The sequence below is a fragment of the Microplitis mediator genome, chromosome 7 (assembly GCF_029852145.1).
Source record: "Microplitis mediator isolate UGA2020A chromosome 7, iyMicMedi2.1, whole genome shotgun sequence".
Lineage (NCBI taxonomy): Eukaryota > Metazoa > Arthropoda > Insecta > Hymenoptera > Braconidae > Microplitis > Microplitis mediator.
This window is the reverse complement of record NC_079975.1, coordinates 10,906,738-10,920,706: the sequence shown is the minus strand read 5'-3', so window position 1 is coordinate 10,920,706 and position 13,969 is coordinate 10,906,738. Positions and strand designations below refer to the sequence as shown.

Here is a 13,969-nt window from a genome sequence, read left to right as displayed (position 1 = left end):
TTTCGGCGGGATCAGCTAAAAAACTTGATAAATTAAAAAACATAACAATTGCATACCAGAATGTTAGAGGTTTACGCACCAAGTTGAAGACATTTTTAACATCATTAGCATCTAGTGGATCTGATATTGTGTGTATTACAGAGTCATGGCTCAATAATAGTATATCCGATGGTGAATTGGTAGATTGTACATACTCATTGTTTAGGAGAGACAGAGATTACTTACCAACGCAAAAACAACGTGGTGGTGGTGTTCTCATTGCAATTAAGAGAAGGTTTCATGCTGATCAAGTTCATGTAAGACATCAAGATGTTGAGCAAATTTTCATCAAGGTAAAGTTGGATCATGAGGAACTTATTATTGGCAATGTGTATATGCCCCCAAACAGTGAAGCAAGTATTTATGAAAGACATATTCAGGACGTAGTTAGTATAGCTAATAGTCATCGTGGATGCAGGATAGTACTCTTTGGAGATTATAATCTCCCAGATGTTAGATGGAGGAAGACCAATGCGGAGAATGAGTTCTTCGGGGATTCTGTGAAAGCGGGTATTGTATTGGAAGAGTGTTCATTATTGGGCTTAAATCAAGTTAATGTTATGCAGAACTGTGATGGCAAGTTTCTCGATTCATGTCTAACCAACTGTGACATATCGTCTTATAAAGCTACGGCAATGGTTCCTGAAGATAAGCATCATCCTACATTAGGAATTGAAATTATGGCAATTAATCTAATCAAGCCTAAAATAATTGAATACTTGGATTTTAAGAATGGTGACTATGGGGCTCTCAATAATTTCTTTTTGAGGAAGAATTGGATTCCGTTGTATGAACTCAAGGAAATTGATAGCATAGTGGATTACTTCTATAAGTCTATTCAGGAAGGTATCGACACATATATTCCTCGAGCAGTAAAAAAGCAGTTATAAACATCCAAGCTGGTTTAGTGATTTTTTAATTAGGAAGATAAAGAATAAGAGATCCGCCCATAGCAGATACAAAAGCACTGGATTTCACCAGGACTATGAGATTTTTAGTAAATTAAGAAGGGAATGTAAGGAACTATGTCTACAATGCTATGAGGAATTCACTAGTAGGGCAGAAGAAAGGCTTAACGAAGATCCATCATATTTCTGGGGATTTTTGAGGAAGAAAAGAAACTTGAATCAGGGTATACCATCTACAATGGAGTGGTCAGATAATAAGGCAGAAGGGGTTTAGAATGTATGTAATCTTTTTGCTGATTTCTTCAATAGTATATATGACAACGAAGCCATACTACCACAAGAAGAGGCTAACAGGATTCTGGAGGAGATGACCAATGGAAACTCTAATATAAACGGAATTGAGATTACTTTTAATGAGCTTCTTAAAGTAATGCTATCATTGGATCAGTCCAAAGGACCTGGACCGGATGGGATTTCAAATCATTTTCTTCGGGAGTGTGCTGTCGGACTCAATGAGCCTTTGTGGTTTATTTTTGATAAATCTCTAAAGTGGGGAGTCTTTCCTGACAGTTGGAAGGAGGCTTATGTTGTTCCAATCTACAAATCAGGTACTAGGAGTGATGTAAGCAACTACAGACAAGTCTGTATTCAATCAGCTTTGCCCAAATAATTTGAGAAAATAATTTACAGGCGTATTGAATTCTGGTTCAAGAGCATCTTGATTGACCAACAACATGGCTTCGTTAAAGGAAGATCAACTACTACTAACCTTATGGTTTATATTGAATATTTTATGAAACATCTGTCAGATAAATAAGATATTCCCACCCTATACACGGACTTTAGTAAGGCTTTTGACATGGTGAATCATGATGTGCTATTGATTAAGTTGAGGAAATATGGGATATCGGGTAGTTTGTTAAGCTGGTTCCAGTCTTACTTAGTTGGGCGGAGACTTCGTGTCAAGATTAAAGACTATGTCTCTAGGGAATTCAGGGTTACTTCGGGTGTTCCACAGGGCTCACATCTTGGTCCACTGTTATTTTGCATCTTCGTGAATGATATTGGCAACGCTCTGACATCCGAGTTCTTACTATTTTGTGATGGTGGAGTGACCCAGTGAACCCAGAACAGAGGACACCTGTGATTATTATTTATAAACTATTATTATTACTATTTTCTTATACCTATGACTTAATACTACTTATTCACTAATTATTATTTTTATATCTACTGGACTATCGGTTACACTTAAAACTAGTATGCTTAAAAATTAGGACTAAAATTCTAAATATTATGTTCCTTTGTTTAAACAAATTAATTACTACTGTACTTATACTACTCTATTATCTATTTACTTAAAAACTATTACTTATGTTTCTATTTAATATGACTTATACTTTTGTATATAATACTTTCTTTTTTTTTTCTTTTCTTTCTTACTTTAATATAAACATTATTATTTTTCCTTAACAATGAGTTATTATTATTATTTACACTTATAAGGCTGTGCTTTTAAAATCTAAGTCGAATGAATATACCGAGATATAAAATTATATGGATGTACGGTATAAGTATGTGAATGCGCGACCGAGCGAAAATTATTCTAAGTCCTGAGCACCAAAATCAAAGGAAATAAAATAAAAACGCTTATATAGGTTTCGAATAAGACGTTTAAAAGTTTTAAGAGATTGAAAGAATTATAAAATGAACAGAAATACGAGAAATATTGGTGAAATTAAAATAAACTTTAATATTTCAATCGTTCATTCTTTCATTTTCTATCCGTCCGCCCGGATTATCGTCGCTCACACGGCTAAGTTCTCGGGACTTAGTATTTATTTAACAGCTTAAACGAATTCTTTTCTTTTAAATTCAATTTTACTTTGGATAAAATTATTTTTACTCGATTTCCTTGGACTTATTAACTCGGGACTTAGAAAATATTTTACAACAGTAGACTCTCGATGTCAACAACAGAGGGCGAGGGAATTTATTCCCGTTCACCTCTACAACGGGTAGATATAGAGATAAAACCGCGCATTTAAGCCCGTAGAGGCAACTTAGTCTCCCGAGAGGTTGTCAAGGAAGGCCATTCCAGTCAACCAAGAAGGAAGTCACTTACCAGGAGTCCGACCGGGCCAGGTAAGCGAAATCTATTTCTCTCGAGGAGGTTTTAAGGGACCCCACTCCAAGGCCTTCTGCCAAGGGGTGGTAGGTGAAACTATCCGCGTAGGTGGGGGTTTGTTGGAGGCCATCCACTTACCCTCTGGGACGGGACTTCGTGTAGGGCCGACGGGGTAGTCGACCAGACTCCCCTGAAGCACCCGGGAGGGGGTAGTACCGCGTTATAGACCGCGAACTTTTGAGTGTGTGTGAGACCGTGTAAACCGTGTTAACCGTGTAAGCCGTGTATAAATTGTTTTAATTAGCAATAAACCGTGTAAATTGTTGAATAAGCTGTAATTATATAATATTAAAACCGCGTTTAATTATCAATATTAATTATTGTAAGAGGTAGTAGAAAAGTGCTTGAAGCCATTGTAATTATTAAAAATAAATCCTAGTTTATTATTTTTTTGTCTAAATCTGTGTTTTTCTTTCTTTTGGAAAAGAAGTTCTTTTTTTTAGTTGAGTAAAGTTTTGTTGATTGATTAATTAGCACTGTCTATAAATTAAAAACCCCTTTTGAACCCTGGACTCCGGCGAGCTAAACCAAGCAAAAAGGGGTAGTTGGATAATTTATACATTTTGATTTTAGTGATTAACCATTACTTTTTTTAATTAAATCGATCATACTTTTAAGCCTAATTTTCTTCCATACATATTCTTTTTGTTTCGTCTAAACTTCTGAGTTTTTGAAGACATACACAACTGACTTGACGTCTTCCCTGACACTAATCAATCATTTAATTATTTACTCTGTCATATATTTATAATTAAAACCCAATTATACCCGTTACAATTTGCTGATGATTCCAAGATATATAGATGTATCAGGAATATGGGCGACCTATTTGAGTTACAAAATGATATCAACAAGTTGTCAGATTGGTGTGATATTAATAAACTCAAACTGAAAGTAAAAAAATGCGCTATAATCAAGTTTGGCAGATGTTCGAGAGACAATTATTACAATCAACACCAATACTTCATAAAGAACGATGTTGTTCCACAAGTTGATGAAATAAGAGATTTGGGGATATATATTGATAGCAAGTTAACTTATAGAGGACATCTGAACAATGTAGTTGCTAAGGCCAATAAAACTTTGGGCAGTCTGCTTAGGTCCAGTAGTGATTTCAAGCAGGATAATACACTAATCAAACTATTTTGCTCTTTAGTGAGACCAGTGCTGGAATTTGGATGTGTCATATGGGATCCCATTTATAACAACCAGACTGAAAAATTGGAATTGGTTCAAAGGAAATTTTTAAGACATATCAGATACCGTAATAGCAAGAAGGGAATCCTGCTGGACAGATATCAAGCCTACGAGTATACTGGACTATCTTCCTTAGCCGATAGGAGAAAATATCTGACATTGTGCTGTGGGTTTAATATTATTAATGGGCATCTTGATGCCTCAGAGCTGCTCGGTATGTTGGGCCTTGCTGTGCCAAATATCAACTTAAGATGTAACAGGATAATGGAGATTCCTATAGTAAGGTCGCGTTTTTGGACACGCTCTCCACTATATAGAATTTCTAAAATTATCAATGAAGATGCCACAGAAGTTGATTTTACTGGAGCTTCATCGGACAGCTGTAAGGAGAAAGCTAGGAGGCCAATTTTAAACTGAACATTCTGGTTATGAGTTATGAGTTATGATTTTTGATTTTGATTTTTTGCGATTAGTTTCTGGTTATTATTGTTGTTAAAGTTACGGTGATGAATGATTAATTATTCACACTTTATATTATATTATATTATATTTGTTATTACTATGTATAAATGCCGAGGGGCGTTAAATAAATAAATAAATAAAATATAATAATTAAATCGGCCAATTGAAACAGTTAAGCCTGAATATAATTACTAATGAAAATCATGTGGAGCAAGTGTGCGCAGTGGGTAAGTGTGCGCATACCCATGTATTTCAGTCCGAAATAAATGAGTTTGCGCACACTTACAGACACGACTCCATCTCCCATCAGATAATTAATTCGTTTAATTGAATAAGTTAATGAGGCATGAATGAAGTGTTTAAATGCGATTAGGTAAAATTAATTTATTCTGGCCTCCGGGCATTTAATAAAATAATACCGAGTCGCGTACTGGAAATGGCGGCACTGAAAGTGAGACGCTACTGAGATAATTATTTTACGCGGTAATAACGTGAGACTAATTAGTTTAATTACTGGTACTTATTAATTAGAATTATTTCGGCCTAATCGGACCTTAAATAATTTGTAATTTACCTGGGTTTTACAATATTTCTTTTTCCACCGAGGACGAGTCGTCAGCTGTTGTTTTGCTTTCTTTTTTCCTGCTCTTTACTGGTATTTTGCCATCCCTGCTTAAAAAATCCGATAATTCTTATAACTGTATGTATGAGGCCCTATTCTTAACTACAGCACTTCTCATAGAACTCATTCATTCTTATAAAATTTCTATAGGGATTTATGAGAATCTAATGGATTCTATGAGATTTTCTGAACAGGGGTCTCTTTTCCCACATTTTTTAACCTCGGTCTCCCTTATAATCTTAATTAGGATTTTAGGTGTATAAATCAGGGTGTGTTTCACTAAGCGTTCACAACGATCACGCTCACGACCGCGGTTTTCCCCGTTTCACTTGTTTGCGAGCGATACAATCATAAACTCAAGTGGAACGGATTATGGAGCGTTGATGTTGATGTAAACATTACAAATGGCGAGTTTGAAGAAATATAAAGCAGGAGCTTAAAAAGGTTAAGTCACGATTTGTAAGTCTTAATAATAAATTTTAATAACAATTAGTTAACTTGATGTATTAAAACAAAATACACAATTTAATTTTTTTTGTTTCATTGTAGTAGGATATTTATTAGGGTGGCGCAAAAAAAACCGACTATTTTTTTTTTTCGATCTCGCATGAAAATTTGTTGGTTTACGATGTTTTAAGAAGCCTCTCCAAAAATCAGCTCGATTAAAAATTTTTAAGAGGTCGCTCACGAATTTTGAAAATATCAAAAATGATCGGATATTTATTTCTAAATTTTTTCTTTCTCGTGGCAGCAATAGTTTATACTTGTAAAATCATGACTATGCTGAAAATTTCAGCTCAAAATTTAAAAAATCGAGTTTTTCATTTTCAGGCGAGTATAGAGCATAGCCTCAGCGCTTCGCGCTTAAGGCATGCAAAAACAGCGCTCAAGAATTTTGAATATTAACTAACAATATGTAACTAATAGTTTGAATTAGTTTTTGTATTTTTTTATAACTCAATTATTGTCATTTCACTGAAATATAATTTTTGCATAACCGAAAATATACAGGACAGTCTTAAACAATAAAATTTGGTAAGTTTTGAAAATAAGCGAAAAAACCTACAAATTAAATTAAAAAATAAAAAAGTATGTAAATAACTTATTATTTCTATTTCTCGGGTTCAGATGAAGAGTGGGATGCAATTTTACGAAATTACGATCGTGAAAAGCGCAAACTTAGGCCACGTATTGTTAATTCTGAGAATGTAATTAATAGTTATTAGCTTATAAGCTTCCACTAACGTTTCTCTTTCCAAATCATATAAGACAATTTTTTCTGTCGCCATGTTTAAGTTTGAAATGTTGCGCGTTAAATTTCTCAACGTCCACTTCGATCCATATCTTAAGATGGGTCGTTGTTAGCTTGGCGTGAGCGAAAATAATAACGTCATTAATGACGTTTTCGTCGCGACCACAACGACCGTGGTCGTCATGTAGAACGGCTGAAGGAATATTTTGAGCGTTGTGAAGGCTTAGTAGAACGCACCCTCAATCTGTTGAAGTTCAGTACAAATTATTAACAATCAATTATTAGAGTGGCATCAGCCAATATGAGCCTGATAACTAGAACTAATATAAAACCACCTCGTTCCACATGAAGCGGAAGTAGATGCAAATAATTACCTAATTATTATTTAGCGTCTTGCACTTTCAGTCGCTGGACTCATGGACTGAATCTGGCGAACTTCGATCCCGAATCCACCTGATATGTCAATTCATTCGGGTATCTTTGATTCGACCCCCGGAAAATTCATCCCTGCTAATTACTTATTCTAAGAGTGGAACGGATGTTCGGGTCTCACTGATTCATGCGACACCCGGTGAGACATCGTATCATTTAAGTTAATCAACTGGGTTATAATTACGGCCCTTTATCGACCGTGGACAAATTCAAATTAAAAATCAATAATTATTCATAGGGCGATATTTTACCCTGTTACAATCGATCAGATATTAGCTAATAATTTTCTATCAGGTTTGCTGGTTTGAATTGCACTCGTCAAGTGAGTTGTGAGCTTAAAAATTATTAATTTTTGCTTTATTACTCCCACATACTCTAGGTGCTGAAGATGAATTCGACAAACACTCCAGCTCCAGTTCAGCTTCGTTGCCAGGTAAAATTCTTCATTACGTTTCAGTTGTTTACTTAATGCGATAAATTTAAAAATATAAGTATTATTACTCTATGTATAATATCGAATTAATTTTTTTTTTCTTATAACGTTCCAGATGACTCGTGCTCGAAACCCAATGAAAAGCCACCAAAACTAGGAAAAGGTATAATAAAAAATTTATCATAAGCATGAGTATGTGATACTATTTGTAATTATTATCAAATTTATTTGTGATTTATGATTTCAATTGAATTTTTCACCTTATTTCACATCTTACAAAAAATAGTTCTGATCTACGTAGATCTAGGCAGATCAAATTTATTTTACTTTAAAAATATAATATCCCAGACAGCATTCAAGTCGAAATGACTGCTTTACGACGTCTTTTTGAAGGCTTCCTCAAGAATTCTTATGATGACTTCTTAAAGGTGTCATTTTTAAGAACTCTTAATTAAAAGTTCTTGAAGACTTCATAAATAAGACGTAAGTTTTGTGACATCTAAATGTCTTTTTTTTTTACTCTTTAATGAAGTCAAAATTAGGAGCTCCTTCAGACGTCATAGTAAATTCATACTGAAGTCTTATGTGCGAAGTCAGAAAAACGAATTCTTTAAGAACTCTTTTTAAAGATATCTTACTGAGTTCACTAGGTGGCTCATTCGACATCTTGAGAACTTCTTAAAGAATTCTTTAAGATTTTGATGAGACGTCCAAATCATAAATAGGAACTCATTCAGAACTAATCAAGACCTCATTTTGATATCTTGGATAATTACGTTCATCTATATAACAGAGCGTTTCCGGACTCCGTGGGTTCGTAACTATCGAAAAGCTGTGGGTGTGGTCTATAGAGCCATCCGTTTTTCAGATGTATTTTTTGTCTTAATAGAAAACCACACGCTAAATTTTGTAGTCCACATTTTAATTCAATTGAATGTCATAAGCATGAGAATTGGTGCTATCCCTAACACGTTCTCGTTTAGATCTGCTTATATGGTCAAACTCAACCGATATAAAATGCATTATTAATCTTTCTTTAAGACCAACTTTCCTTGATTTTCCGTGACGTGATGCGTGCGTATTTCGTTGCATCCCTGATTAGAAAATACGATTCGTGAGGATTAAAACTGTTTTAATCGTTTTAAATCGTCACGAACCGCCAATTGATGATTAAAGAGGATTAAATTTTTAATCGTTTTTAATCTTCATGCAGGACCAGAAATTGCTGTATGTTATTTTACGATTCAAGACGGTTTATAAGGGTTAAAAATTTTTGATCCTCTTTAATCGTCTTTAATCGTAAAATAATATTGCGATTTCTGGTTCCGAATGAAGATTAAAGACGTTTCATGAGGATTTGAAATCTTTACTCCCCATGAATCGTTTTTGATCGTAAAATAATATTGCAATTTCTGTTTCCAAATGAAGATTTAAGACAATTCATGAGGATTTGAAATTTTTAATTCTCACGAACCGTTTTTAATCGTAAAATAATTAATCATCGTTTGAGGATTAGAGGCGATTAAATGTGAAAAACCATGAGGAGTATGACGATTAAAGACAATTAATGATTAAATTTTTAATCGTTTCATCAAATTTCATTTTTAACGCCTCGAAGAAGTATGACTAACGAAAAATTCCTCTGACATACTAATTATACTATGATGATAATTCTCTCATAACAAATTTATCATTCAACTTTGCAGATAAATCGGTCTCCTTTGAGAAATCAGTATCTTTCAGTGATGAACCTCCAGATATGAACTCGCCAAAGCAGCATTCTCCACAACATACAGGTAAATTTTTTTAATATGTAATTAATACATCTCTTATACTCATAATTTGGTCAGCTGTAATAAAATTTGATCCAACTCTATACTAGCTTTTTTCCCAGTATCACTACTAATATTTATTAATTATTGCTTTGTATGATTCTATTAATACGAAACGAAGCGGATACAAAACCTACAAAACCAGCGATAAAATCATCAACTCTACCTCGGATGTCTTCTCAAGGTAAGAGTGTAATTTTTGCTCATGATCAAAATAACAAGAAACTGACTTAAAATGACCTAGGTAATGTTTAAACTTTCTTTGACATCCATTTCCCTGTACCCTGGTTAAAAATACTGATTGAAAAGAATTGAGAAGCGGTCACTCCATGCAAACTGTATATCTATATATACACAAAAAAGAATTGAAATTATTGAAAAGAATTCGAATTTCATCATTTTTAATTCTTTTCAATTAATATTTTTAAACAGGGTAATGAGAAAAATAAATCGCAGATTCAAGTTGATATTTTTAGTAGATTTCATAAAAATTTAACTATTACGTATTTGTCCTCATGACGCGATTTTCCAAAAATTTTATCATTCTCTGTCTCAGCTAGTAAGTAGTTTGCGAAAATACCATTAGTTCAAAAGTTTTATATACATTTATGGATTTTTTTTCATTTGTTTATAATATTGACAAAAATCAACAGAATATCGATACTATCAAAATAGTATATTTTCGTTCAAATTAAAAACGGACTGAAAAAATCTATTTGATTATAAAATTGTTTAACAAATAAGAAAAAATTTTCTGGACGATGCAACAGAAATTCGTTTCGCAAAAAATCCGTCGATTGGTAGTATCGACATTTTATCGATTTTATTTTATTTTTAATACAAAAAACTCAAAAATATTCGAAACTATTGACCGTCGAATGCGTTTTCGTGAAAAGAGAGCGCGCGCACTAGGCAACTGGTTGTTCAAGAGGGAGAGATCCGAGCGCCTGGCTCGTTTTTTTGCCATATCTCGCGAATATTTAAGATAGGGAAAAAAACCATGTTATCTTTTTTGTGCATTTTTTGATTCTCAACATTTTTGTTTCAATAAACTTCCGCATCAAACCAACGGTTCGGGAGTTATATCGATTTAAACAATTAAATTGAAACTTCCAAAGGATCTGCCACGACGTTAGAACCATGGTACTCGTCTGCCATTTAATTTTTGAGTAACTATAATAGTATACTTTGAGATATCCAAACGCCAGCTTTCATAAAATATGTTTTTAATTTGTCAAATTGTCACACCTCAGTGACGCTAAAGCCACCGCGGCCGAGCTTAGCTACTCCCCATCTCATGGTCGGTAGGTACAACAGACCAACTGAAAAAATTTTAAGCTTTCATAAAATATGTATAGTCTACCGTCCACTAGGGATGGGCGATATTGAAAAAAAACATCGATAGTTTTAGTTTTTTATTATCTAGTATCGATATATCGTGTCCAAAAAATATCGATAGAAAACATCGATACTTTAGAAAAAAACATCGATCGTTGAAATATCGATAAATATCGCCCATCCCTAGTCCACTGGCTTTTAGACCATCGATCCACAGCCACACGGTAGGTAACGTCGAGTAAAAAGAGAAATGGGAGGATAATCTGCTTGTAGACCACTAGGCTGAAGCAGAGAATACAACCCGTCAGCACTCCCGTTTTGAGCATTTTGCTCACAGGACACTATTCAACTTATAGGCTGTTGCTGTCGCGCAAGAGAGACACTAAAAATCACGGGAGTGCTGATGGGTAAAAAAAAAATATATTGGCAGGGTGCGGAGTATAGGACAATCGAATCGATTGTAGCGTCTGCAGTGGACGAAATCCGCGTTAAATCGCACTTGTCTTGTGAATAGTTAAATGAAAGCAGTGTTAAAAAATAAGAACAAATAGTTGTTGTGTTGTTAATTGCAAAAATACTGACAGAAATAGTAATTGCAAGTTTTACACATTTCCATTTATGATGTTCATCTTTGGCTAAAATAATTACGGGGAATTTTTTAAATTACAAATTTTTAACATAAAGTTTTTTTAATTATTGAGTTTTAAAATTTAAAATTACGAATAATTGAAATCCCTTTAATTTCTTTACTTAATGCAAATTAATAATTTTAAATTTGAAAAAATTATAATTATAATTATTTTAACTCATTTGTTATTATGACTATTATTGTTGTTATTATTATTATTACCAGCTAATCTTATGTCGTTCAAAATAATATTTATTTTGTATTTATTAAAATTTTCTATACTAATTTTTTTCAGTACAATCTACTCTATATTTTTCCACCTTTCAAATGTGGTATCACACATATATTTCGCAATCTTTAAAAATTTCAATTATTTGTTCATAAAAACTTTCCGTATTCTCTCCGTGCTTTTTGAGGATGATTTAATGCGGTCGACAGATGTCGTTTTCATCGCGCACCCTGCCAATACAGGCAAACAACCTTACTTGATTCAAAATAATAATTTTACTACTACTATGAATGTTACCAGAATATCTTCAATTATTATGAATAGGGGAAAAAGTGTATAGTTACAATGATAATAGTACGTTTCACATTATTATAGTTTATTAATACATAGTGATTCTTAATTATATCTCGATACTTAGATTAAAAACGCTAAAAAAAACTCTAAATCGTACCAGACGTAAAAATTAGTTTCCGACTAAAGTATTTACGGCCATAGCAATGTACTGACAATATTTCATTCGATCCTTTATATTATTTTCGCAGACAAGAGTAGAAATAAACCATCTCTGCCACCAAAGCCGATGGCGCTTACAACTGGATCCTACGTTTACAGAGACTTAGCACTTACACCTGAAATGTACAATCAACTAAGAGGTTTACAAAAAAAAGCAAAAGATTTACGTCATGAAGTTAGAAATTTACGTAGAATGTCTCAGGCTCAAGCACATACTGTTCGAGAAACTATCAAAGATACTTTCATCACTATACGGTAAATACAGTTTTTCAGTGAGACTATTCAAATGGTAGAATGACTGGATGTAATGATACTTAATGAAAAATTTTAAGAAATCCGAATAACATTTTGCTCAAAAAACTGCAAGAATTTGCTTAACACGAAACAAAATATTTAAAAAAAACTTGACCCTCTAAGCCGATTCCAAAACTTTATGATGTTTTCGCACTCACAAGAAGCAAACAAATTATTGTTTACTTGTTTTGGAATTCTCGAATCTTGATTATGCTGTTTGAAAAATATATTTTTATGTTCTAGGAGCTTAAATCAAATTCTGAAACATATTTAAATTAACAAATTCAACAAACTAGAATCGGGTCAAAAAATAAGTTATTGTCAAATTTGTTGTAATGTTTTATAAAAATCCTGAATTTTTTGTAATAATTTTTTAAAATATCTTTATTTTCCAGGTCTAATATCGTTAAGGTATCTGTAGACCCCAGGTGTGTCAGGGCCTCGATTATTATTATTATTCAATTTTGCAGGTTAAAAGGTCTTTCGCCGATTACGAATCTTACCTGCTGTCCTTGTTACTTATCAATATATATATATGGATAAGTTAGAGTATCAAAGGAACCCAAACGTTTTCTTCAATGCTCCAGGTTGAAGGGTAGTGGAGAACAGCTAATTAAGCGCTTGCTGCGTAATTTCAACCACCGGTTTGCCGTACATATTCTGCGAATTGACATACAACTAATGATCATCAATACCGTAATTGCATGATACTTCATCGACAATAATAAATTTGTAACTAATTACGAATATTATAAATATATGTATACGTAATCAGCCAACTACCACGATGCAGCTTAAGCACGTGGTGAATTTCACCGGCGGACAAGAAGATATCAAGGTATTCATCGAGTCCATGATAATCAGCGGCATGTAATTAAGCGATATTTACTGTTGTTAATTAAATAATTATAATCCGCTAATTAAATTTACTCGAATAAATATTAAATTATAAAGCGGTCCTCTACCAGGTGAGCATCCTCCAACTAGCAATAACAAAAAGCATATAAAACTGTTTCCGCAAGAAAGTGTACCTCGGGTGTTTTCGGTTTTTACTCCCACTCTTGGTGTTCTATGTATATACAATCGGGGACGTTAATTTAACAATCGAGCCGAGGGCCACACGACCCACTACAAATTAATGTCGCCGATTGTACTAAATCTTCTTCCACTTTCTTACACATGTGCAGTTTAGAAATTTTCGGCAGTGGGAGAGATTTCCGAGGTTTATTCTCTCTCTGGGACAAGATTAAATAAATTGCGCAATTGATCTCATCGATGGCCACATATTATGTATTATAGTTTAAAATGTTTAGGAAATATACATTAAATTTAACTTAATACAAGTCTGACGAATCTCATACCAGTGCTGCCGTCTGATGCAAAATAACCCGATGGAAAGATGCCACAATATTTGAATATTGTAACATTCAATGTACTCCCAATTTAGGTCACTTTTTTTATATTTAATCCTTGCAGAGCTGTCGCCTTATCCTTTCGGTGATACACGGGCTGAAAGTCACATACTTATTAACTATGATATAAACAACATAATTTCATCTAATTAAATCTGGCTATTGTCCGTAACGTTATTACAAAAATAAC

General features: G+C 33.5%; 1 protein-coding gene across 7 annotated transcripts in view; it reads left to right on the top strand.

Annotated features, from left to right (window-relative positions):
- LOC130672292 (coiled-coil domain-containing protein AGAP005037) overlaps window positions 1-13,969 on the top strand; it is a 96,205-nt gene that overhangs the window by 41,546 nt on the left and 40,690 nt on the right. For all 7 annotated transcript variants that reach the window (XR_008990679.1, XR_008990681.1, XR_008990680.1 and 4 more), the window contains exons 9-13: window positions 7,480-7,533; window positions 7,649-7,696; window positions 9,240-9,329; window positions 9,487-9,549; window positions 12,103-12,328. Coding sequence is in view for 4 of the 7 variants with exons in the window: in XM_057476772.1 (XP_057332755.1) it covers window positions 7,480-7,533; window positions 7,649-7,696; window positions 9,240-9,329; window positions 9,487-9,549; window positions 12,103-12,328 (481 nt within the window). In the remaining 3 variants the exon portion in view is untranslated. The remainder of the gene's footprint in view (window positions 1-7,479; window positions 7,534-7,648; window positions 7,697-9,239; window positions 9,330-9,486; window positions 9,550-12,102; window positions 12,329-13,969) is intronic.